Source organism: Polyodon spathula, chromosome 20, assembly GCF_017654505.1.
Source record: "Polyodon spathula isolate WHYD16114869_AA chromosome 20, ASM1765450v1, whole genome shotgun sequence".
NCBI classification, from domain to species: Eukaryota; Metazoa; Chordata; class Actinopteri; order Acipenseriformes; family Polyodontidae; genus Polyodon; species Polyodon spathula.
Window position 1 is genome coordinate 30,076,501 of NC_054553.1, and position 26,393 is coordinate 30,102,893.

At 42.4% G+C, this 26,393-nt stretch overlaps 1 protein-coding gene across 1 annotated transcript; it reads right to left on the minus strand.

Annotated features, from left to right (window-relative positions):
• Positions 1-9,464: 9,464 nt before the first annotated feature.
• Positions 9,465-10,742, minus strand: LOC121295840 (myeloid-associated differentiation marker homolog). The gene has a single exon (XM_041220934.1). It carries the CDS (start codon positions 10,498-10,500, stop codon positions 9,640-9,642), a length of 861 nt encoding a protein of 286 aa, XP_041076868.1. The 5' UTR covers positions 10,501-10,742; the 3' UTR covers positions 9,465-9,639.
• Between the last annotated feature and the right edge of the window lie 15,651 nt (positions 10,743-26,393).

Consider the following 26,393-nt stretch of genomic DNA (forward strand, 5'->3'; position numbering starts at 1 on the left):
ACAGTTATTGCTTTCATTGTCATCACTTTACGTTCTGATGCATTTTATTTTAGCTCAGACCTCTCTCCAAAGCCCAGAAGGCAGCTGTATGGAAATGATCAAATACTGATGCAAGGAACTAAGTTGCACAGGGAGATTGTGCTGTGGAAGCCATTGACCGCCACCCTGTACCTGTGAAGCTTCCTGGCAGAATTTTGAAATAAAGAGAAAGAGAGAGCGACAGCAAATCTTTAAATGCAGTTCAAGCTGCTGTAGGCTAAGAGGGATTCAAGAGATCATGGGATGCAATTCCCCAATGTGCTTTCCAATGAGGCAGGAGTACAAGGGAGAACAATTTGTTATGTTTTTAGAATAAAAAGTTGCGACACAGTTCTCCTGAGGGCAATTTGAGGAACTAAGAAAAGCATACATCAGCCCCCCCCCCCCCCCCCCCCTCCCTCACCCCCCCCCCCCCCCCCCCAGAACAAAACACATGTACTACTAATGAACTTAAAAAGCAATGTGTTTACTTTGCAGCTAAAAATAAGTCTTGCAAACTAAAGCCCCTTTCACACTGGTATGCTTTACCCAGGTCAGGACCCGGTGTCATGTGGTTCGGCTACACGATTTCACAATGCTTTTGATAAGGCAGGGTTGCCCTGCGTGACAGACGCAAGCACTCACTGCGCGGATCAGTGCCCCAAAAGCAGCGTGTTACTGACGCTTCCAACCAAGCTTCTCTGGATTGAACCATCGGCCCAAATGTTGATTAGAGCAAATGTTTCTTCATCCCGGCTGCAATCTGGCTCGTGGTCCATCTCAAGCAACACAAATATGGCTAAACTGAATAAACAGAAACATTCCTTGTGGAAGTGAAACCTTCACGCAGGCGTGGCCGTCATTTCATCTGCCCTAATGCATTTTGTCTCGCTCAGCCTGGGTAAAAGCATGTCAACCCACATCCTGAGGTGGGTTGCTGGGACCCAGGTTAACCCAGGCACATCGTTTCAGATTATGCAGGATTGTGACCCGGGTAGCCAGAACCATGGTCCGGACCCATGTAGAAGTGCCAGTGTGAAAGGAGCTTAATAAGAGCATTTTCCCTAATGTGCTTTAATATAATTCGATGCAAAGAAATCTCAGTAAGGCATGTCAGATAACAGCAGCTCTTAGCTTCTTCCTGTCTGGCTTTGTGATCACCAACATAATCCTAGATAATACTGCTATCTTATTATTTTTTGTATTAACACATGTAAAAATGTATTATAGCTGTTCTGCTACTGAAGTAGAGCTGGGAATCGCATTACTCATACCCACTGTAGCCACACAAAGAGTCTTTATTTTTAGATGCCTCGATCAATTTCCCCAGATCTCATACAGATTCCTTCAGTTATTCAGATTTTATTAATCAGAGGTCAAAACTGTGCATCCCCTGCACTCTGCCTACTCCTGGCAGGGCCTCGGAATCACAGGACTGCCAACTGGGACTGCTGCCCGCGTTGCAACCCCATGAGGTACTCCACAGTGCTTACTAGGAATGTAAAGAAGATTTTCCATATCAAGCCAGCGCTATGCATTTGTTATGAGAGTCTATTGCACATGGTGTGGGTCATGGTATTTAAATCCTCTAACATTTCCACCCAGCCTGCGTATTGTGACCCTTTTAGTCACATCACTGAACACAATAACAGCAGGGCTAACCGTAGAGGATGTTTAACAATATTTAGGGCAATGGTACGAAGATGCGCCCCCGTTTAGATCGTGAGACAAGCCTACTTCGTCTGGGATTTCGGTTAGCATTGTACATCACTTACTAATCTAAAAGGTGCTTATTAGGCTCAGTCTCCTGCAGAAAAGGCTGGTGATCATGTGGTGTCACTTCTCGCAGGTAATGTATTCCTCACTTAACATCACACTCGGTGAGATCGCATTACTTTTAGATGAGCGACAAGGCAAATGCATGTAATTAAAGCACAGCGCCAATCAGACTGTCTTCATTACGAGGGCTCGCGTTTCCCCGATCAGTTACCAATCACTCCCCACCTTCTGGTGAAACGAGATCTGAAGGCTGGCTACACCTGCTGCTAGTGACGAGGTTTAAAAAGCACGCAGGTTCCTGTCCGGCTACCAGAAAAAGAGCAAAGGCCATGATCCGAGGGGGAAATGAATGGTACCATTTAATAAACCGTTCAGAAGTTACAAAGTTAGCACAAAGCCATGTGGTAATAAAGACATGTTCACATTTACACCGGGTTCTAAAACATGCTGCAAACTACTGGGACTAGAGTGCCTGGGTAAGCTTAATGAAAACGTAGCTGGCAACTGGCAGGTATCACTAAAGCAAGAGTATATTACCTGCACGTTGCTGTCACATCAGTGTGAGAGGAAATACAGGCGATACATACAAGCCATTCTGAAGATACCTGGATTGCCTCTCTCTGCTGCCCACTCTACTTACATCTGATAATTAAAATACAGCCCCGCCTTGCTTTCTGGCATAAACACACTTGAGACTCACAGGCACATTATGATGTCACATTTCCAACTTTAACATGTAAAACTCATTCCGATATCTCAGGCCAACGCAGGTTCCTGGTACTGCTCAAGCAGGCATGCTTTCCTCTATTGCACAATGGAACCAGAGTGCATGCTGCATGCTGTAATATAGGGATCAGATCACTGAAACAAACTAAACCCAGCAGAGCAACAACTTGGCTCTGATCTGATCACATTTCAGGATTCATGCTCCAATGGCTTTAGTATATAGTGGCATGATCTACTACATTGTAGCAACTAATCGGTTTCCATGTCAGGGGCTCCAAGACCAGCAGTAATTACGGGTTTTAAACCAGAGCCATTCAGCTAATTGGAAACCTCACTTTTACAGGCAACATCCCACAGCAGACTGTGAATTCAGAGCATCCTGGCTGACATGCCGTGTAATGAGGTATCTGAACCACAATTATAGATAATAATAATAATAAGTATCATCACAAATGGACAAGCATTCCTCTAGATAGGTGTAAAAATGGTAGAGCAATACACACAGTTCACCACAGTGCTGATTTTCTTTATTACACATTCCAATGTGCATTTCCACTGAAACACTCAAACACCTGTTTCAGCGTGGGAGGATGTGAACAGAGCCAGTCAGGAGACTTCAGAAATGAGGCTAAACAAGAAGGCAGGTGAAATGCCAACTCCCAGCAGCTGAAGCTACTCTGCATTTACTGACTGGAAACAAACCATCGAAGGATGGATGGGTGGAATCTGTTTCACTTTTAAAAAGAGAACTGGGAAACACCGCAGCATCAACTCAGCAGGATTACAGTTCATACTATCATGCTACTGGCGACACGAGCAAACACACTGCAGCCCAAAGATGTTACACTTTTAAAAACTCTTGCATTGCGCTTCGTACCTCCAAACACACTGAAGAGTGCAAGATAAACAAAGTGCTTTTAAACAGCTCTCAAAACAGCTGCTACAAAGTGGGCTTAAACTAATGCAAGCGGACAAAACTATTCAAGACTGGAGACCTTCCCCACCCCCTTCTCTCTATAGGTAGAGTGTACAGTTCATCTGGAGTTTTAACTGCACATACAATACAGCCATTCACTTACCTGTGTTAAAAAGTTTTTGCATAACTTTGTAAAATCCCATATAATTTTCCTGGAGACTCAGAAGGGTTCACAACATGTACACTCCACTGCCCGCTTGTTTACAGCCTCAACTCCTGCTCATTTAATAAGGTCACCCGGCCCGGAATGTGAAAGTCCCAGGATGTGAATCCTGTTACACAATCCTCAGCAGGTCCACAATTACTCCCCGCACTTCTCTTCATCAAATTCTGACATGGATTCCCTGATCATTACAGTTCAGGATCACTTTCAAACAGCTTACCTTGAGAACCTGTTATTCAATCCTCACCTATTCCAGTGTCTGCATTGGGCCACCTGGGAGTCTCATAACTCATTGTGCTCCTACAAGCAACTGCAATCAGCATGCTTATCACTGATCACCTTCACACTGTGTACGGTACAGTCCTCTACAATTGCTCTATGCGACCTGCATGTACAATTGCTCAAAATCTACAATCTGTGCTCCTTTTACAATGGGTTGATTGTGCATTTCAATGAAAATGAGAGAACAGTATGTGTAATACACAATCAAAACAGACATGAGATATTGAAATGTTAATGAATTCTCTTTCTGCAGCCTCTCTGGGCAAATGCATTTAAGCACGCACACTAATTCTCCAAAAATGACTCTGAGTGCTGAGTGGTTAGCTAATTATCTAGATAATGCAGCACACACTGTGCTCCAGCAAACTATAATGCATCACATATCAACTGTTTACTACCTAATATTAAACCTGTAACCCCAAACCCTTTTACACATTTTCACAAATGTATAGAATTGCATTAATCCAGTTAAAGCTTAAACAGTGTTAAACACTGTCTAAATTATAGACCCTGTTTAACCTGCCTAAGCTTTTCTTTTTAAATGTTTACACTGTTCGCTCACCCATCCCCTTGCAGTAATTTTACATTATTTACGCTGCACAGCTTACAAATTAGATCTGGTTAAAAACGGCTTCTGATTAGACTCCTCGGGGTGAATTGTGGAGAGGTGGGGTGGGGAAGCATATCAGTGTGGCACAGGCTTCGGTGCACAACGCTTCGACTTGTGGTGATAGCTTTTTAAATGGAACGCAGAGCTATGCTAATAAGGGCCGTGTGTAATGCTGTTGATGCTGTAAAGATCTTTCAGGATGCTGCTAGTTTGTTTCCTTCAGCATTCAGGCTACTGGCTGCCATTAATTACCTCTCTTTATCTGAAAACAAAATACACACAGACAGCTTCCCCTTGAACTGTTTTGAATGAATTCTTTGACTGCACTTTTGAGAGGAGAATATTAAATAAAACACACACACACACACACACACACACACACACACACACACACACACACACACACACACACTACAAATCAAGTCAGGTTTAATTGATTAACATTGTTTTGCGACAACACTGTTTCCCATGATCCTCCACATCCACACCAATGACTCACAAACCAACTTATTTGGCATGTTTCAATAAAACAGAACACAAGCAAAAAAACAAAGTAAAATACTGCCTGAAAGCAACCCTGGGTTGTATAGGGTTTAAAAAAAACAACAAGATTCACAGTTTAGTTGCAATGGGAACTACTGCACAGCACTGTCCCTGGTACTCCAGCAAGGGTCAGCACTGGTCACAGCTGGCAGCAGAGTGCTTTAACTGGTCTTGCTGTGGAAGGGACAGCAATGCTGGTTATAGACCGGTTGGTGCTGTACTGTAAACTTCCAAGTGATTATTGTGAATACAGTATACAGTCGTTGCTGTAAACAGGTGCTGGTGCTTTATTAAATACAGTCTGGCTCCTGTAAGAAAGGTGCGCTCCATTTCAAAACTGCTGCTCCAGCTGGTCACCAACATTTTCTGGAACTATCGCAACACTGAAGTGAACCTGCTTGACTGATTCAGCGTCGCAGTCACAGGTAATGCTCTAAATGTGCTGGTACCCTTCATTCTTACCTCCTGCACATCAGGTCTGGACATGCAGTGGAGTGTGGGTATTTAATGGACTTATTATACACGATTAATATCTGTTAGTGTATTAAGGCATGCTCATCATTCTGACATTAGTATATTGTTTTATTATTTTGCCCGAATATCTACCGATCTTAATCTTAGCGATGACGTGTTGCCACAAACCCTCTGCAGGTGTTCGCTTAACACATTACGGTGGCCTGCAGTATAAGAGCGATACACTCTATGGGAAGCCGCGTTGCTTTATCACGGACTGGGCTGTCCGGTATTTGTGCAACACAGCCTTATTTGCATCTTACGATGTGCCAAGCCTTAGCCTCTGTCGCGAAGTATCGTCGATGCATCAACAAATAAATTAATAAGTCGCTCTCAACCGGAACTCAATTAAAAAATCAAAAAGCAAAAAAAAAAAAAAAAAAGCAACTGTCTGCAAACGTGTAAGGGCTACAGTTGTCTTACCGTATGCCGCTCTCATGTCCTTCCTCCGGGCTGGTCTGTGCTTACAGCTCACCGCGAGTGCCCTGTCTTATTAAACTGTAGTACAGACTGTTGACAGCTCACTCCCTGCCAGATCCTGCGCAAGCAGAAGGGTCACTGCTGCCAGGCCCGACCAATCAAGGGCGATGGGCAGGATTACAACACACGCAGTCAACATTCTCGTAGATTGATTAAACAGTTTTAATTTGAGGGTATTGGGGTCTAACCAATGCGTGCATACTCCAAATTGAATTTTTTTTTTTAATCTCTGCGATTGCATAAGAAGGACACTATACCCGTTTTTAAAACCTGTTTGCAGCTTTAAAGTTTATTTTAAAGTATTTTTATTTATATAGACACAATGTGTCCCAAAGCGCTTTACAGTACAATCAAATCAACAACACGAATACAATAAAATAAACACAGACTACAGAAAAACAATGTAAGATTGAGAGTAAATTAACTAAGCAACAATTCAATAATTAGAAGCAACAAAAATACAGGGAGAGAAAACATACAATTAATTAAAAGAGAGGAATAAAATGACACTATGAAGAGATTGATACATAAAATCAGGCTTCAAAAAGCTCTTTTAAAAAAAAAAAAATTTTAAACCTAGTTTTATAAAATTAACAACTGTTTTTGTTTTTTTTTTTCGTTCCAAATTGATAATATCCTTAAAAAAAAAATAATAATAATAATAAAAATAAATGTTGCCTGTCTACACTGACAACAGCACCACCTGCTGTTTGGATTTGAAATTTCACTTGAACACACTTACTGATAATACTCTCCACTGTAAATGCAAACACTTCCACCTAGTGGTCCTCAGGATTGCTTACAGCACTGGTATTTAATAAGAGCCTGCCATTCTCTCTCGGTAAACCAGTCACTAGGAATACCTTTTTGGACAGCCCCCTAAATCAATGGACCTGAAAATCAAAACAAAAATTGAATTTTAAGCTTAATTATTGTTATTGTTCTTCAGGTCCTTTGTGTTATTGTTTTATTATTATAATTAGTAGTCGTAGTCAGTCTTATTAACATGAAGTATTTTTCAATGACTTCTAAATATTCATTTTGGAAAGGCAGTTTCACAAGTTAATGTCTGAAGTACGTAACGCATGTCTGCTAGACAGACATTTCTTGAGTTTTTCTCAGAGCTGTAATTGAAATGTAAGATGAAGCCGACACAATGCTGAACACAGCAAAGTCTTCCATTGTTTTATCTGATTAGAGAGATCATATGCACAGACCCTCTCTTTGATACAATTGTTCAGTGAGTTTTAAAACTGGCCACAATGTTTTGACTCATCAAGGTCATAAATAGAAACTCCTTTTCACACCTTCTCCTGGTAACAGCGCTTGCATAAAAGTCTGCAGAATTGGGTATAATTATAACATTCACTGCAGGTTCAGAAAACAAAAAGGAACCAAAAAGACATAGGTGCCAACTTTCAAAGCTTAATTCCAGTGTAAATCAAGCTTTGTTAAACAAATCTCCTGTTAAAAGTTACAAAGTTCAGCTGCCATTCTTGCTACCTGTTTGCAGACTAGTAATGTGTAGATAATGGCGATGGCAGGAAGCCGTGAAGCTGTTGTTTTCTGCATTCTTGTGGTGGGGAGGAGGGGGGTGGTGAGGTTCGGAGCGCAGCAGCTCTGACTTCACCCCACGCTGTCTCAGCCACTTCCAGGCCGAAAGCGAGCAGCATGACAAGCTCTGCCTGGTAGGAGGCAAACGAAACACTGTCATGTGAAGTGGGACCGTCCCGCTGTGTGATCTCTGTATTTGTCACTGCATGGAAAGCCCCCCCCGCTTTAAGACCTGGTTATTCTGTGAAGTTCCATGTAGTGAAGTAAGAAAAACAGCCCACGCAGCTCTGCCTCCCTGCTCTTGCAGATCATGCTCAGGATGCAAGCAATACGGCCTTGTCACAGGAGAAGAGGATCATTGAAATCCGGATGGGAAAGGGATATTTTGGGTAGCCTCCACAAGGACACTATTACCCCTTTCGCACTGGCACATGTGAGCTGTGAGGACCCGAGGCCCTCACGGTACGGATGGTTTTCCAGTGGTTATTTGTAAAGCCAAATGAGAACCATACTGTGAAACATATCTGAATCTGGCTTAAATGGTGAGATTTACTGAACCTCTACTGATAGAGGGGGCACAGGTGGCGCATTATTGCACTGCTCAGTGGCGCAATTCGATCAAACACGGGAGGAAGGTGAACACGGGCACTTTTTAAATTTGTAATTGTTTTCTTACTGACACATTAACAAACGATGTGTGCTAATCGTTGGTAAATATGTTGATCAGCTATGAACAGTACATTCACACAACACCTTTCTCGTTTCAAAGAGTTACTAAGTGCATTCAAACTAACAAAACCCCTTTTCAATATAATCTTATTAGTAGTTCATAAACACATTGCTACATACATACAAACACACAGCACTAAAGTAGTATAGCTGTGAGCAGTTAAAATAAATCATCACCTCTGTTCTGTGTGTAATGAAGTCAGTGTGCATGGCACGATCAGCTCAGCTCAGTACCAACATCCATCCAGTCTTCTTTGGGGTCAATTTGTTCAAGTCAGGCTTGAAGGCAGGTTCTCAGGAATAAAATATATAACAACCCCCCTTTCTCTTAGATTTGCACTTGCTTCAAACCATGTGCTCTCTATAATTAATGGACATTATTTTGCAGGTCTTGTTTTTTTGTTTCTTTTTAAGTTATGTTTAGTGCTCTCCTCTTATACAGCTTTTTAAAGCTTTTTTTTCCCCCCAAATACAAAAAAATATATATATATATATATATATATATATATATATATATATATATATATATATATATATATATATATATATATATATATATATATATATATATATATATATTTTTTTTTTTAAAGTAGTAGTTTCATGGTTTTTAATCATTGTAAATCATTTCTTGGTGAACATATAATTATAATCTGGACTGTTATACATATTACTGTCATCAAAAGCTTTGTTCTGATGTGTTTTAGGTTTCACTTCACAAAAGCAGAAGTGAAAAAGGACTATGCAAATTTATCAGAATGGAGCCAGCTCAAGGTGTGCACCGTGCTAAACACCAATAACAATGACCCAGATCGGTTAGTTCATCTTTTACTATTAAAATGACCCAGTGTTATTCTGACAACACGTCCCCAAAGAAATGCTACAGACCAGAAAGTTGTACTGAATCTGGTTTATTTGTTTGCTACACATGCACTTCAAAACGATCTAGATATATATATATATATATATATATATATATTATATATATATATTATATATATATATATATATATATATATATTTAAATTTTAATTATGTTAATTATTTATATTTTCAAAGCAATACCTATTTGTCTGCTATGATACATTTCTCTCTCTGTATTTCTTTTTCTGTATTTGTTTTCATCTCAGTAGAGACACTTGGAAAACTAACACAACCCATGGCTTGGACATCTGCTGGTAGTTTGATACAGTACTTTTATATTAAAGCGTATAAGATCTAGGACTGTACACAAATTACAATACGTTGGAATCCAGGGTGCTTCCTTTAGGCTCTGTAATACAGCAGCTTGATGGAGAAAGCCAAGTCCACAGTGTAAGCCAGCAGGTTCAGGCAAGTCATTACAGCGGCAGTTATAACTTTCCAAGTATACTGGTTACAGTGGCTAGGATGCACCAGAGCCCAGGCCCAGTAACTCACGGCTGTGACGTACATCAGGACGCACAGAGAGCCGAAGCCTGCCAGGATCCTGTCGAAGGGGACGGGGCAGCGTCCCGTACACTCCCCCAGCATGACTCCGATGGTGCACAAGGACATCAAAAAGCAGCTGCAGTAAACCGCCATGCACCACCAGAACAGCGGGCCAGCCTCGCAGGTCACCACTTCGCCGTCCAGAGTGACAAAGACCACGCAGGCTCCGAAGACCTCATAGACCTTTAAAAACCCTGGAGTGGTGGCCATGTACCCCCGCTGCTCTGCGTTCCTCACCTTCATTATACATGCCTCAGCGGCATACGCCAAGAAAGTTAAGCAGGAGAAGATGGAGGCAGCCACCAAACGGGGGTCAATGAATTTCTTGTGCTTGATTGCGCAGTATGGGAAGCCTATGGAGGCCATCAAGGTCATCAGTGCTCCCAGGAGAGCCATAGTGATAGGCAGGTTCTTCCAGGAAATGGGGACAAGGCTCTGGAACTGAGCAAACTCCACCAGGAAGATCAGGGCAGTCAAGATGAAGAAGAAACACCAGGTGAACATGCAGAACGTGTAGGTATTCGATTTGTTGATCGTTTCGTTGTTGTTCGCCAAAGACACCAAGCTGAAGGTCGTGCACCCAAACAGCATCTCTAAGATGCGGACCACGGACAGAGGGGTGGTCAGCACACTGATCTCCCCCAGGACCACTGGCATCTTCAAAGATAACTTCCTGTGGCTGTGAGAAACCGCCGTGCTCAGTCCTGGGTAGATACAAATTGGTTCTTGATCGCTTGCAGGGCCATCCGGGTAGAGGAAAGCCAAACCTGTTTATGTCAGAGGGCTCAGCTTTGTCTGTGTGTAGCAGCGTAGAAAATCATAGAGGGATCAACACTCAGCCTGATTCTCAGTTAATATGTAAGCAGACAGATTCTACTCTCAGTCACAAGTCAGGTATGCTGTTTCCAGTTTACTTAAAAAAAAAAAAAAAAACATTGACTCTAATCTAAATGTATCTTTCTTATTGGTGCAAAAAAAAAATCATTTCCTGTTGGAGTTGCAGGCTGCGTTGAGCTGAAGTGTGCATGTAGTGTGTGAGCAGGAGAAATGAGTTCTGTGACCACAGCAAAAGGAAACTCAAACTTATCTCTTTCGTTCTCTCTTCTTGACAGCAACATAATTTTTTCCTTGTTTTGATAGTCACCAAAAAAAAAAAAAAACACATTTTGCATATAAGGTGGGGAGAGAACCTTTTTTGCATTAGTAACATTGATTATTCATATGTATAGCCTACTCAGTACAGCATGGGGGCACATCGCTGTTAAGAGTCCTTCGAAGCTGAATAATTAGCAGATAGCTACCACCCGAAACTGAGAATCCTGCACTTGTAAAAATATAAAAACACCTCTTTCTGCAATTGTCATTTTCAACTCTATTTTTCCAGACTTTCTAGTAACAGTATTGAACAGTATGCAGGGTTCATAACACTATATAATTACAATGCACACTGTACATACTTTTCCATAATATACATATACGCATTTCTAACACTAAGGCATAACATTACTTGCAGTACAAACCAAACTGTAGCTGATAACCCAGCAATTGAAGTGCATACTGTATCTGTGTCTCATACACCTTTCCACTTCTAGTGCAATTATCCAAACCAGTAAATAATATTATTTTATGGCATAATTTGACTCGAGTCTTCCGAATCCTCATATGCATGATTTATCTTGTGTGAGAGTAATCCTGAAGGGTAGTGCATTCAGCTGTACCGTGTTAGATAGGCTTTGTGAAGGTGTTATGCACACTACACGGTATAGTGTTAGCGACTCTGTTATGGTCACACTAAAGAGGTCACAAGACAGATCCTGTGGAGTTGTGGTCAGTATTGTTTTCAATGTCGTACATTTGGCTCGGCCAGAGGTGAGAGTAAATTACTTGAACGTGCTCCCAGCTATTATTTTAGCCCGGAAATCTGTTTTTGTAGTTACCACTAACAATTACAATTCAGCCTTTCAAACTAGTGAAAGAGATTCTCCAAATGATGTGATTCATCAAACCTGGATACTTTCTGCAGAGACCAGACAGGACACACTGAATTTCATATCCTCTTATTGTTGGGAGAGAAGTAGGCACTATTCAATTGTACTCTTTATATTCCAGTCATGCAAAAAAAAAGTCATGAGGAGACATGAGCGGTCATGTGTAACTTTCACAATTACTTGTGGCATTGGAACACCCTGAGTGAGGATCAGTTGAACGCAGGATAGTCACACAGCCTGATGACAGGTGGCTACTGTTTCCATTGTGTTGTCTTGCATGACGAATCTCACAGCACCCGTAGTGTTCATGCAACTATTGCTCTGTGGTCTTTTGCGGCGTTAAAATTATTGCACAGCAGTGGTCCTTCTTAGCCAGAGCAACCAAAATGAAAGAGATATCAGCAGCACCTAGACCAGGAGATGAACCCAGCTATCAACTTGCTAGTGTACATATCCAACACTGTGCTGTGCAGGGAACGTCACTGACGCACTGCCCTCGATCTGTGTGAATCAGAGGGAGCACACACTGGGACTCATTACCACAGTTAAAAGAATCTCCAGATACCATACTAAAAAGAAATAACAAACCGCTCTGGAATACTTTACAGAGTCCCTACCTGTAATGTCTGAGCTGCTTGTTGCTGTTGCATTTTGTTCTATCCTGAAATACAAAGGTGTGCTAAACACAATTTGGAGTAAATAGCTTTGAGAATCAAGCCCATTGTTTTTTAAATAACATCCATTCACGTATTCTAGGTGCCCTAATTCGTGGTCCACAGCACTGCTCTCAGTAGAACCAGCAGGGCCCCCGCCCTGGTCACATCAGTGATTGGTTCAGAATGCTCATACTAACATGTACCACAGTAAAAAGGCCTCGTCTAGTCTTGTGTTTTATATTTTGTTGTATTTATGCTTAAAATATCCCCAAAGCGAATGTTTTCCGCATCATGGCCCACTTATGATATGGAAGCTTGGTTTGTATAGCTGTATTAAGCACCCTCAGAAATGTGTTAGCATGGGTACCATTAGATTTATGGTCTGTATGATTGTTCTTTAGAGGAAGCTGATACAGGGTAAGCTCTTGCAGAATGTAGGTAGGTTTGCAGCTCTCTGCAAGCTGAGGGTTGGGGAGCATAGCGCCTTACAAGAGACGCAAGGTGTGGGGCTGTTTCCTCTAAAGGTTAACTCTGAGTATTTCAAAACTAGACAAGAGGAACTCCCGGTCCTAATGCGGAACTAAAGGTGTAATATAACCATTTTTTCCTTCCCTCCCAACAATTTTCTATATATAATGTCCAGTTGCCCAGTGCGTCTGTAACGGGCAGTGTTGTGTGATACACACCGTTACATGGTTTGGTGCTATCGTACTCAGCAGTGTATAGTTCTGACAGGGCAGGCATATTGAAAGAGAAACAATGCCCCCATATGGCGTCCAGGTGTATTGCACCAGCAGGGCTGCCTACTTTGAGACAGGGACTGAGAGATCCACCAGCCATCATGTATACTGGCAAATGTTACCAAACAAAACTTTCAGTGTTTTGGTCTGAGGAAGTGGTATTGTATACTAGCTGCTGAGCTGAAATTCATTGACTTGTAGAGAGTGAGGGTTGTGAAATTGACTCTTTGTAAGCTGCTGGGGGCCAGAACGACTGTACATGTGCTTTCTACACACAGGGACCAGTCCAGTCACTCAGTAATAGAGAGACCACTCCATAGCGCCTCTGCTGTGTGTTCAGGAGAGCTACACGAATCCCTGCTAGTGTCTGTTTTAATAACTCAAACAACAGCGGATCTAATTCCCACCGTCAAAAAACTCTGCGAATCCTTCTGGTGATGTCACACACTTAAATATGCAACAGGCCGTATTTTCAAAAAGTCTTTAATTAACTCGGGTTTACTTTACCAAGCTAGTATCAGACACTGAAGTAAGGTAAACGAAGGTTTCTTAAGCACTCTCACTTTTGTACATTCCTGTTTAATTTTCAACTTTCAAAAAATAGGAGTGAGACTGGAATAAACCTGTTAAATATGGCCCGGTATTTCGAACCAGCAGCACAGCTTCTTCACAAACCATTTCTTGGTAGGGTTACAGCGTCCCGTTCTCTTATTCCTCTTCAACGCATTTGCATATAAAGATCTGTTATTTTAGGACCAGAGTGAAATAGACAGCGGTGTTGTTGTTTTTGCTGTAGTTTTTCTACAGCCACAGCTTGGTACAGTCCAATCTATCTATGTGAGTTATGACTACTCGTAATCGTGTATCTCTGCAGAGAGATTAATAGCGTTGTTTCGTTCACATCAGGTCTTTGTTTAACCCTGAGAAGATAAATACCTCAAACACAGCCGGCACCACTAAAGAATTTTGAAAAGGTCAGTAAGGGATGTTATTAATGCGAACAAAATACCCATTCAAATTGGGTCTCTTGAAAAAAAAAAAGTTAAAACAGAGATGAATAACACTTTAATTTATAAGAAAAAAGTAAATAATTGATGTGGCCATGGTGCAGGCAGTAATTTCAGACAGCTCCCACTATCTCACAAAGACATTTAGGAGTGATTGAGATCAAAGTGCCCCACACTCCCGCTGCTAAGCTGAAAGGCGACGCTTGCGACTGCCTTTGTCTGCTCTAATAATATCGTCTTTATGCAGTTAATAAACTGCACACCCCAGTCAGGCTATATCATTACAGAGGGCTGAGAGAGCTAATCATTTAAAAGCACAGAATCGCCTCTGTTCTCCACTTTGAACTAAACAACATTCTGTTGAATGAGGAGGCACATCAAAGCTGTGTCACCACAACCAACATGGCCGCAGCATAAGGCTGCTCAGAGCTCCTGCTTCAGTAGCTTCAAAAGATTAAAGACAGCCTTATCGGCCTGTGGGCACTGCCAGGTGTTTTCATTACTTATTTCTGCTGTGAAGGCCTCAGGTGGCTGGCTAATCAATGATTTTTCCCTTGTAAAGTGGATACAAGTGAATTAAACCTTTCACTTTTTTTTTTTTTTTTACTGTAGCCTTTCACCAAGACCTTCTGATCTCAAACGAGGGGGAGAAGGAGGAGGGAGCTGGCCTGGTGGCTTTTAATTTGCTCCTCTGTGTGATGTCCTTTTTCTTCTTGCTTTTTTAATGAATGTCAGCGGTACGGAGATAACAAAGCTCCATTTACATTTTGATTCAAGCTTCGTTTTCATCCCGTTTCATCAGATTCCGGGCTGAAGTTATTTTTAATTTAACAGACAGGGCTAAGGTCAGTTGTTTTGTACAAAAAAAGATAACTGATGTGGGTGCAAAATGTTAAATGATGAAATGTCAAGGCAAGCACAAAGAAATAAAATAACAAGAAGATCAATAACTGAACCGATTTGTCTTTCTAGTTTTCTAGCCCTACAATTTGCCTTTGCACGAAGGTTTCGATAAGGCAGCTTACAAATCAACGCAAATGACATTGAAAACTATCAGACGCTTGTCTGACTTTATTACTAACTTGTTTTAGTGCTCCACATGATTGAGGGTTTGCAAGTTGTGGATGAAGAAAAAATTCAACACTACCCTACTAGCTTGGGATGGGAAACTATTATTTTGACTAAAGATTTGGCGATTACTGCTGTGCTTGACTCAGGGCAACACTGATTGCATAGGGTGTGGCTACACTAAGCTGCTCGGTGGTAACTTTACATACAGCCTACGCTTATCTTGCATTGCCCACTGGCACTTTACTTACACAACATAATTCTCCTGTCACTAAAACAGAGAATGTGCTGGATAATAGATCTTGGTTGCCCCTGGTGTGCTGTGGTATTCAGTATTTTCACTACTCTGGGCAATGTGCAGGCTGGATATTTTTCATGGTTTATGTGAGAGATACTAAATTCCTCTCCTCATATGTAGTGGATGATCCAATCCTTTACCATTTAAACTGCATTTCCCAAAGCCTGATCCCACCTCACATGCAGATAGCTTCCCGATTGCATGGACTGTTTGTGCAGTGTACACGTTTCTGGTAAAATAAGACAGTAGCCCCTCGGCATTGAACTCCTTCTGTTAAACATGCTCCCCTGATCTGGGACCCGAACAATCATTTGAAAGCCCACAACCCTGGAAAAGGGGAGTCTTGTTATATAAGAGGCTTCATTCGTTTTGTTCTCGAATAATCTTTTTAAAAAAAATGCTGAGGATCTTTTTCTGGCCGCTCTGCCGAAGAGCCTTGGCTTTATTTAAATCAGGGTATTCATTCTTTTTTTTTTGTTAAAGCACAGTATTGCCATGTATAGGGTTTTAATAATAGAAGCCCACCTCCACAAAAAACAGCAAATTATAAATACTTATAAAACTTTATAGATGTAAAATGTATTAGTAACAAGGTATTATAAGCATGTTAGAAAAATAAAAGATCTTTTATTTTTTGTGGGGTCTAGGGATCCTGCAACCCCCTTCTTGCACAGTGTCCAGTGTGGAACTCTGCTACTGTGAAATCCAGCCTCCACTGGGCTGTTTACGAGCCTAGTTCCTCTTTACTGTAAACCTGAGCTGTGGTTTTACAAAACACATGGGCCACTATGCTGTACCGCGCAGTGATGCTTTACAAGGCTCGCCATGGGAAGTCTCTATGTTTCAACATGGTTTCGTCCTCCTTATGGTTGCAATGCTTCACATTTCTAAGAAAACAAAGAGTCAGTGCAGTTCAATTACACTGCTGGTCACTCACAGGGCAGTAGACGTTGGATTTTCCGGGAGGCACACTGCGTGGTGTTTTATAAGGTATAAGGGTTACTGTTGAAGAGCATTTTCCCTGATGAGGGTGGGAGGACTGTACCGGGGAGATCTGCAGATTGATGGGCAGTCTGGAGCCACGCTCCTGTTTAAGTAAATAAACACACGGTGGCCACCCCAGAAAAGGATCCATTAAGAGTTGACTTAATAGCCCTTTAAACTCCCCCCGGCAGTACAAACATAGTTAGCGCCAGGGAGAGAGAGCTGGCTGTTATTATTTTGCATGTCCCTCCACCGAAGTACACGATGGCACTGGCAGGGTATCTTCGGGCTTCCCGCAGAGGACTGGGTGATCAGGTAACAGGAGACTCCACACGTCATTCCGCTGAGACACTCCCTGCAGTAATGAATGGGACGGCTGCTGTAGTGCATCCCCCAAACAGCACAGTGCTGCAACTTAAGGTGTACATATACATGCATGTATATATCTATATGTATATACAGAGGCTTCGAGAGGTGCTCCTAACAATGCATGTTTCATGATTCATTCAACACCTTCCCAAGGGCTGGGAGCTCAGGGAGGGGGCCGGTTTACACAGATGCTAGTGTCCCAGGACTTTGCAAGCAGGTGTCTTCTTGTGTTACACAGACCACCCTGGTGCTGCAGAGCCCACACCGGTGATCAGGCTGGGTAATGCTGCACACGCCCCAATGTACCCCAACACAGGAGACAATGGTGACGGGGGATTATCTGAGCTCACTGGGAAGCTGGGTGATTTAAACCGGGTGATTTATAATCGATAACTGCATGTGACAAAACTGCCCATCTCCATGTGCTTTCTTAAGCAACATTGACCCTAACTGGCAGATCTTTGTGTCTTGAGGAAGACTGATCGTGATAATCTGAAGCTATTAGATATTAAGTGGCATATTATACAGACCTATGAAAAACAGTTCACTTTTTTCAGCGCTGCTTTTTTGTTTTTCAGGTTTGCCGACTGTATTTTTTTGCATAACATTTCAATGTTCCTCCCATGCCCAGTTCACTCCAGGATCATTTACAAGGTGGCTGTGGACGCAATTGCTGTTGAAGCAACGTTTTTAAAGAAACATGCTTTCCTGCATGCGTTACTGAAGATGCATTGAGAAGGTGTGGGTGATGAAGAAGGTAATGATTGAGGATATATATATATATGTATGGTAGAAGCCAGGCCTGTTGATGGTACACAGGGCAGCAGACCATCAAGAGAATGCGTGCCAGTGTTGGGTGCGTAGAGACATTCCTTCAGCAGTGCAATCAGCACTCCTGTTCCTCAGCCTTCCCGTGCACTCCAATGAATACTGAAGGACAAGATAAGATTGGGATGCACTTCAAAACAGCAGGTAGGTTAACTACATACAAGCTAGTCTGTACATACGGAGCATGAACCCCACGCCCTTAAACACACACGTGTTTGTGACTGTAAGCAGTTTATGGAAATGCCTACATTAAACACGGTTACCTCGTTATTCTGTGCTTTTTGTTTTCCATTGCTCATCACAGCATCAACCCAAAACAGTTCTTCTGTATTCATTTCAATGAACAACGCAAGCCATTGTCTTCAGAGGTGCAGGAATAGACACGCCCCCCTGAAATAAAAACAAATAAAAGATAATATGGCATTTCGTTTCTCACGCAAGCTTACCTTCACAAAAGCGTTATGGGTTTTGCTAAGAAAAGTCACTAAATGATAAAGCTTCAAAGCGAAGGCCAGTTCTGACGCTGTTTCTCACACAAAATGGAGCATCTAAAAAAACACACAAGATTGGGGACTAGGGCTGGTTATAGTGTTTTTTTGGGGGGGGGGGGGGGGGGGGGTGTTTGGCTGGCTTCCCAAATCACTAAAATCAAGACCCCCGCAAACAGGACTTTCATTTTTTGCTTTTCAGTTTTGCACAATACGACTGTTCTACTCAATACAATCTGGAAATGCTTTTGCTCACATTTTTGTCCCATTACTGTTCTACTCTGGGTGCAGAGGGGCGGGTTCATTGACCCCAGAAGGCAGAAAGCACCTCACTTTGCAATCCTACTGGGGAGCAGAGCCTGCGTGTTCGAAGAGCTCCCCTGTGTCCTTATCAATGAAAGTGGAGAAGACTCCCACTGTGTGTTGAGGGGACCTTGATTTGATAGCACCAAGTGGGATCATTCTTCCATTAACTGCCTTTATGGCTCCACTGTTAGGAATTCTAGCAGGTTAGCAAGTCATTTTTTAAATAATATTAAAATGATTGCCACACCATAGCTATTACTTACACTGTCCCCACTGCTTCTTGACACAACCATGAAGCCCCCCTTCACCTGCCTTGCTCAGCGCTCTCCCCTTTTCCTGCCTCGCTCAGCCTCTCCCTTTTCCAGCTCCTGCCTCGCTCAGCCCTCTCCCCTTCTCCTGCCTCACTCAGCCCGCTCCCCTTCTCCTACATCGCTCAGCCCCCCTTCTCCAGCTCCTGCCTCGCTCTCATACACACACACCTGGGCAGGATTACTGCTCCTCTGGTTGCTCTCGAGCACCACATTCCCTTTCTGGGGTGAAACTAACCCGGGAGAGGGAACAATAGGGTCTTTCTTTGACTCTGCCACCTGGCTCATAGAGGTCCCATGTGATGTAAAATCACCTTATCTGAGGAGCTCAGGGTCAGGTGTGCAGCTGATTAGCAGGATTAAAAAACACTGGTTTACCCCACTTGCTGACCATCAAGGGGCTGGGATAGGGCTGCCCTGTCTGAACCGTCTTCATACACCTGGTGTACACGGGCCTCGACACGAAGAACCCCTTTCCCCTTTCCCCTGTTTTTTTTTTTTAAGTGACATAATGGGAGGCAGCTGTAAAGTTCTCAGTACTCTGAAGTGTACACAGGGTCAGGAACACAGCGCTCAGTAGATTAAAGGCAGGTCTGCACTCAGATTGCTTCGAGGTCTGGGCACGGGCCAGCAAATACTTCAGAGGGTCGGGGGTTTAGAAAAGGTAGAGTGCAGAAAGAAAGAATCAGTTGCTTCAACAGTATTCCTTATTTTAAAGGGTTTGTTTCTTTTTCTTTTGCTAATTAATTACAATAGCCTAGGTGTAAAGGAGCCTTCCAGTACCATTTGCACTGCTTTGAGTGTCCCAATCCAATCCACTGAGCCCCCTTGCTCCTGTAATCATCCATGCAGTTGCCTTTACAGTGACCCCCTGATACAATACAAATCCTCCTGCTTTGTCCCCATGGTCCCCTGCACAGAGCCAGAAGAAGGACATGTCTCTCTGGTTTGAAATTTTGACATGAGGAATGAAAACCTGTTCGTCGCTTGCCCAGAACCACTCTGGTAAGCAATGCACAGGCTCTCCTGTGAAAAGAGCCCTACCTGCAAGAGAGAGGGGAGGAGAGAGAGCAAGCATGTCAGAGCTACACCTTCAGATCACTTTTCACTGCAGCTGTGGTTGTAATGAGATTGAGAGCGCTTTGTTGTTTGCACATGTCTGACTTCAGAAGGAAAGCAGTTTGTGTTTCAAGATGAAAGGTAACATTTATTATTTCGCCAGCCAATTTGTAAAGGGGTCTCAAAGTGAGCGAAGAGGAGGCGTAACCAAATTGAATAATTCATGTCCATTCTAATTCCAGCGAGGGAGGTACAAATTAAAGGTGCAGGAATTTCACTGAATGATCAAAGATAGAGCCCAAGACAGCAGGTGGTGGAGCTGCTGCGTCACTGACAGCACTCCATCGCCTTCAACAAGCTTCTTCCAAACGCTGATTCTGTTGTTAGAAAAGGTGGCTTCTTATTATTTCTGAAGATAGAACTGTCAAGATGCTAAATCCTGTTTTCTGGGAGTGTTCTTTCACTCCTTTTTTTGTTTTGTTTTCTAGGGGTTGGGGAAATCAAAAAAGTCTATTGAACGAAATAAGCCAGAGTCATACCGTACACTCAGCAAAGCTAACCCTAGCCTCAACCAGTTCTTCCTGTGTAACAGAGAAGATTACCGACAATTGGCTCCCTAATAACCCTTCAGTTCCTCTTCAATCTTTAACTGCAGCAGCAGCACTCACTCCTGAGTGAATCAAAGCTGTTTCCCCCTCACTGTTGTATAACGTGGCAAATACAAGCATACACAGTGTGGACTTACACACAGTGTGGACACTGCTCTATTTTACATTCAGTACATAGGTATTTAATTGATGTGCTATTCATTACCCTGTAATGAATATCAGCAATTTGAAGACCATTGCAATTATGTGCTTGTATTCCATATTTAAGTCTACTGGTTCCTTACTGCATTTTAAAATCTGAACGTTCGGTTTTCAGTGGATTCTGAAGTAATTATTTAGCAGTTACAAGAAAATCACAAACTGCCATTTAAAAACACGATTATGAAAATAACATTCCCTGGGAGCAAATACAAATGTGTTCGAGATAATGGGTATCCTGCAGAGATCAAAAGAAAAAAAGAAATAGCCTTGAGACATTTATTTTGAAGGGATTGTTACTTTTCTGTTAGAATCTATATGCTGCAGAACGCAATGCCAGTGCTATCGGAGCTCTCTGGATAAATACAGAAGCATGCAATGCCAGTGCTATCGGAGCTCTCTGGATAAATACAGAAGCATGTAATGGCAATGCTATCGGTGCTCTCTGGATAAATACAGAAGCATGTAATGGCAGTGCAGTGCTATCGGCTATCGGTGCTCTCTGGATAAATACAGAAGCATGCAATGGCAGTGCTATCGGTGCTCTCTGGATAAATACAGAAGCATGTAATGGCAGTGCTATCGGTGCTCTCTGGATAAATACAGAAGCATGCAGTGCTATCGGTGTTCTTTGGATAAATACAGAAGCATGTAATGGCAGTGCTATCGGTGCTCTCTGGATAAATACAGAAGCATGTAATGGCAGTGCTATCGGTGCTCTCTGGATAAATACAGAAGCATGTAATGGCAGTGCTATCGGTGCTCTCTGGATAAATACAGAAGCATGTAATGGCAGTGCTATCGGTGCTCTCTGGATAAATACAGAAGCATGTAATGGCAGTGCTATCGGTGTTCTCTCTGGATAAATACAGAAGCATGCAGTGCCAGTGCTATCGGTGCTCTCTGGATAAATACAGAAGCATGTAATGGCAGTGCTATCGGTGCTCTCTGGATAAATACAGAAGCATGTAATGGCAGTGCTATCGGTGCTCTCTGGATAAATACAGAAGCATGTAATGGCAGTGCTATCGGTGCTCTCTGGATAAATACAGAAGCATGTAATGGCAGTGCTATCGGTGCTCTCTGGATAAATACAGAAGCATGTAATGGCAGTGCTACCGGTGTTCTTTGGATAAATACAGAAGCATGTAATGGCAGTGCTACTGGTGTTCTTTGGATAAATATAGAAGCATGTAATGGCAGTGCTATCGGTGCTCTCTGGATAAATACAGAAGCATGTAATGGCAGTGCTATCGGTGCTCTCTGGATAAATACAGAAGCATGTAATGGCAGTGCTATCGGTGCTCTCTGGATAAATACAGAAGCATGTAATGGCAGTGCTACCGGTGTTCTCTCTGGATAAATACAGAAGCATGCAGTGCCAGTGCTATCGGTGCTCTCTGGATAAATACAGAAGCATGTAATGGCAGTGCTATCGGTGCTCTCTGGATAAATACAGAAGCATATAATGGCAGTGCTATCGGTGCTCTCTGGATAAATACAGAAGCATGTAATGGCAGTGCTATCGGTGCTCTCTGGATAAATACAGAAGCATGCAGTGCCAGTGCTATCGGTGCTCTCTGGATAAATACAGAAGCATGTAATGGCAGTGCTATCGGTGCTCTCTGGATAAATACAGAAGCATGTATATTGTCAATCAGCAGCATTAATCTAAATAAATAAACAAGTAATTCTGAACAAGCGGCTTTAGAACGAGGCCAAACAAACACATTTGCTTAATGCAGCACATCTGCATACTTCAAGTGCTGTGTGCATTAGTTGGTACCCACTCGCATTAACTAAAGTACCATCAATGAAATACACAACAGGCTTTAAAATGAATCATTATCATTAATGATCTTATTTTTGTAACATGACACAAAGCTCTGGAGCAGATGTGAATAATGATCTAGCCCGTATGAATATTGAAAGACTTGTATAATTGAACACTGATTCGAAAGCATAAGCATTGAATTAGAAGTAGATCTGAAGGCTGAGCATGTGTGTGTGTGCTTTGAATAAGCCAATAACCCAAGAGCATTGCATTGAATTAAGAGAGAACAGAACCCCACGTCACTTAATCATTCAAGCCTGGTTTATGAACAGAGTACTTCAGAATGTTAAATTGCAATCTCACTCAAAGCTGTTGCTTCACAAGTTTCATGTGATAACAAGCTGCCGCACAATTTGACAATTGTCAAATGACAATGACAGAACCTGGTACATTAACAAGAGACAGAAACGGAGACTGAATAGGCACATTAAAACCAATTAAACATGATCCACAGGCTGCATGCTACAGTACCGGAGACTGGATTGTTAAACCAGACTATATTTAAGATATGGAATGCATTTACTGCTTTCGGTAATGCACTTAGAGTTTTGCATTCTTGCACTTGGGGGAACAATTCTTCCTAAAGGAGTTTTGTTTTTTTATTACATGGAGATGAAAAATCTAAATGGAAATGCACAAACATTTGTGTCAGTCCCTTCATCAATGTAAATGGTATGGTACCATATGCAAAGCCAACGCAGCTGTAGGCAGGTTTACTGTGATAAATGTATACAGTAATCCCAAGCACATTTAGCAAGTTTGCCCATGGTCCTCTGTCACTGTTATCATTAATTTACTATGCTCTAACCCTCTGCTATGCATTTCCAGTGGGGTACCCTGCCCTCTCTCTGCTTCTCTTGGAACCCTCTGAATCTGGCGGTGTGCTGTTCTGCAGTGGTTCGTTCCTGTTTTACCAGCACTATTAATCTCTCCATTGTTCTGCACAGCTGATGTGGGGAATGACTCTGGCTTTGATCCAGACGCCCTGTGGGCTAAATGAATATTGTTTGCAACGCCAGGTTTTTAATTGCGCTACAGTAATGGCTCGCTTGTTACTGGAAGCTTGTGGCTTACACTTACTTTTCTATTTTTGTTTTATTTTTTTGCGCTCATGACATCATGACCGAAGCACCCCCTGCTATTCAGCCCTGGGTCTCTTTCAAGCAGAGGCTGCCAGTTCTGCTGAACTGAGCCGAGCTGCCTGGTGTTTTCACTTTTACATCAAAACCCGCTGGCGAATAAAATTGAAACCATCATTTCACTTTTTAGGACACAGTAGCCAGATACAAATCCAGGGATGAGAGGCTAGCTAGCTAGCTGTCTGTGTGTTCCACCCAGCCCCATTCACTTTCCACTTCAGGGAGTGTCGGCACTAACACTAGTGCTGGATAGGCAACAGTGGAGCCTGAGCCACGCTCTCTTTATCCAGACGCATAAATAATGTGAGCAGGTCTAAAAAGAAAGATGGGAAGAGGTCCACATTGAAGCAGGTTAAAGGAATATTTTGTATTTCCATCCAGTGCTGTACCTAACAGGGCACTTAGTGTTTGTAGCTGCGACACTGCTTGCCTCCTTTGTGATATGGTTAAGAAGTGTGTTCCCATGCTTTCAGCTCTTCCTCTGCTGAGCATTGCAAGCTGCCCATGTGTAGCAACGGTGACAGGTGGGCTGTCTGTGTGAACCGGTCCTGACTGCAGCTGTGTCAGTGTGGAGCCCAGCCGGCATCTTTCAAACAGTTATCTGAATCCAGCCGTGCTGCTGCAGCTCGAGCAACAATCCAACCATTTAAACCTGGCTCACAGTCCTGCAGATCACAGTCTCGCTGGCACGTTGTCGCGAGCACCCTGTCTCCAGGCTGTACTTCTAGGCTCAGACACCCCTTACAGATGCAGACAGACACATCTGAAATTATATTGTGTCAGGGGATCCCAATCTAATACGAAGCACCTGTTAAGAACACGACAGACATCCCATCCATAGCAATGTGGTGACACCACAGGTTCAGCTTATAACCATGTACCGATGCAATAGAACCACAGAGCTAGCAATGTCTTGACATACCACTGGAATCTGAACAGTGAGAACCAGAACCGTCACATCAAGACCACAGTAATATCTGCTGCGCTTGCATTGCTGGTAAAGGTGTGGCCTGCTCTTAGTCCTGACTGGGGTTCTTCAGGGTAATGGTCTGGAATCCAGTTCTTTATCCCATAAGTGACAACAATGGGGGATACAGTAATACTCATGGACCACCAGGTGGAGCTATTCACAGAGTTAAAAAATATAGATAAACAATAACACATTTTTAACTGAAAAACATTTTGCCTTGAAAGGTTTTCTTTCAGTTGAGAATTTCCAGCGCCGGGATGCATTTATAACTGTTTCACGCACAACAAAACAGATGTTTTATTACCTGTAAAAAAAAAATTAAAAAGCTTCAATGATATTCGGAAACAAAGACAATGGTAATGTTAGAAAGGAACTTCTTAAAATATGAACTGAATGGAATGCAATGGATAGAAGGACAACTGAAAAGCGCTTTTGTGTAAGCTACAGAATGTTTCCGTTTTACTGAATGGAGCGCCTATTATATAACTTCCCATTGTTGAGCTCTCTAAAAAGCCTTTGGGAAGGGGTTAGCCTGGCACGTCTCAAAAGTGCTGCAGCTCTCAAAATAGCTCCACCAATCTTACCTGCTGTGCAGCTCTTCCACTGGGGCTCAAAGGTGCAGTTTTGCAAACATGCAAATATTTCCATTAAAACAATAATGATATATCTGGTACTAAACTTTCAGGTAGTCTAGCACTGCCTTGGTCTGTTCACCTAGACTTGGATTGTCCCCACCCCAACACCTTCTTTCTGGTCATCAACCAACCAGCTGATCCCACAATTGACTGATGTGCTTTGCAGCCAGTAAGTAACCTGCTTGGAAATGAAACAGTAAGAGTTGGAACATGGTATGATTATTGCACAGTTACTTTGAAGGACTGGAACTGGAATTGAAAAAAACGGATTTGACTCCAGCCCTACTGCACATGCAGCATAACAATCACCTGGAATTAGTACAGACCACCAACATTATGCTAATAATAAAATAAATGTAATAATTAATAATCTGGCAGATAACATGCTCTCAAGCACACTCTAAAATACAAAAGATTTACTTTTAGACGCTACGGAATGAGTAAAAAAACAACAACACATTTTTAACAATTATAAACCATGGGGTCGCACAGGCTAGAGCAGAAAACAAAACTTTGATCTCACTGCTCAAAGTACATCTTTAAATCTGGATATTCTCGCAATGAAAATAATATGCTTTGAAATCTAATGCATAAACATTCTCTCCAGCTTTTCTTAACCTAAAGCACCAGCTTCTGAGCTACTTTTTTGTCAGAGAACTTTCCTTTTCACACTGTCAGAAGCTTAAATAGCAAACAGCCTGGGATTGGGATAGAGTTGTGTCTCATCAAAGCGAACGATCTGAAGCAATCCTCGCCTGCCTGTTCACAAGACATCAGTAACTCCGAGTCTTTAAGAAAAGCCTCTCTGTGGTTCATGTCATTTGTTTCAAAATCCAAATTGTGAATTTGCTCTTTGTTGCCCATACCTGTTTTCCTTGAAGGAAGGATGATTTCAAAGGGACTGGCAGCCACTTATTTTTCATTTTGCAGAAGGAAAAATATAGTGTTCTGGGTAGATAATTCTTAGCACAGTGCACAGTGCACGCAGGTGCACAGTGTCAGCTTCTGCACTGAGCTGTTCTACTGTCTGCTGTAGTATATGAGCCAGTGGCAGCACGTCTAGTGTC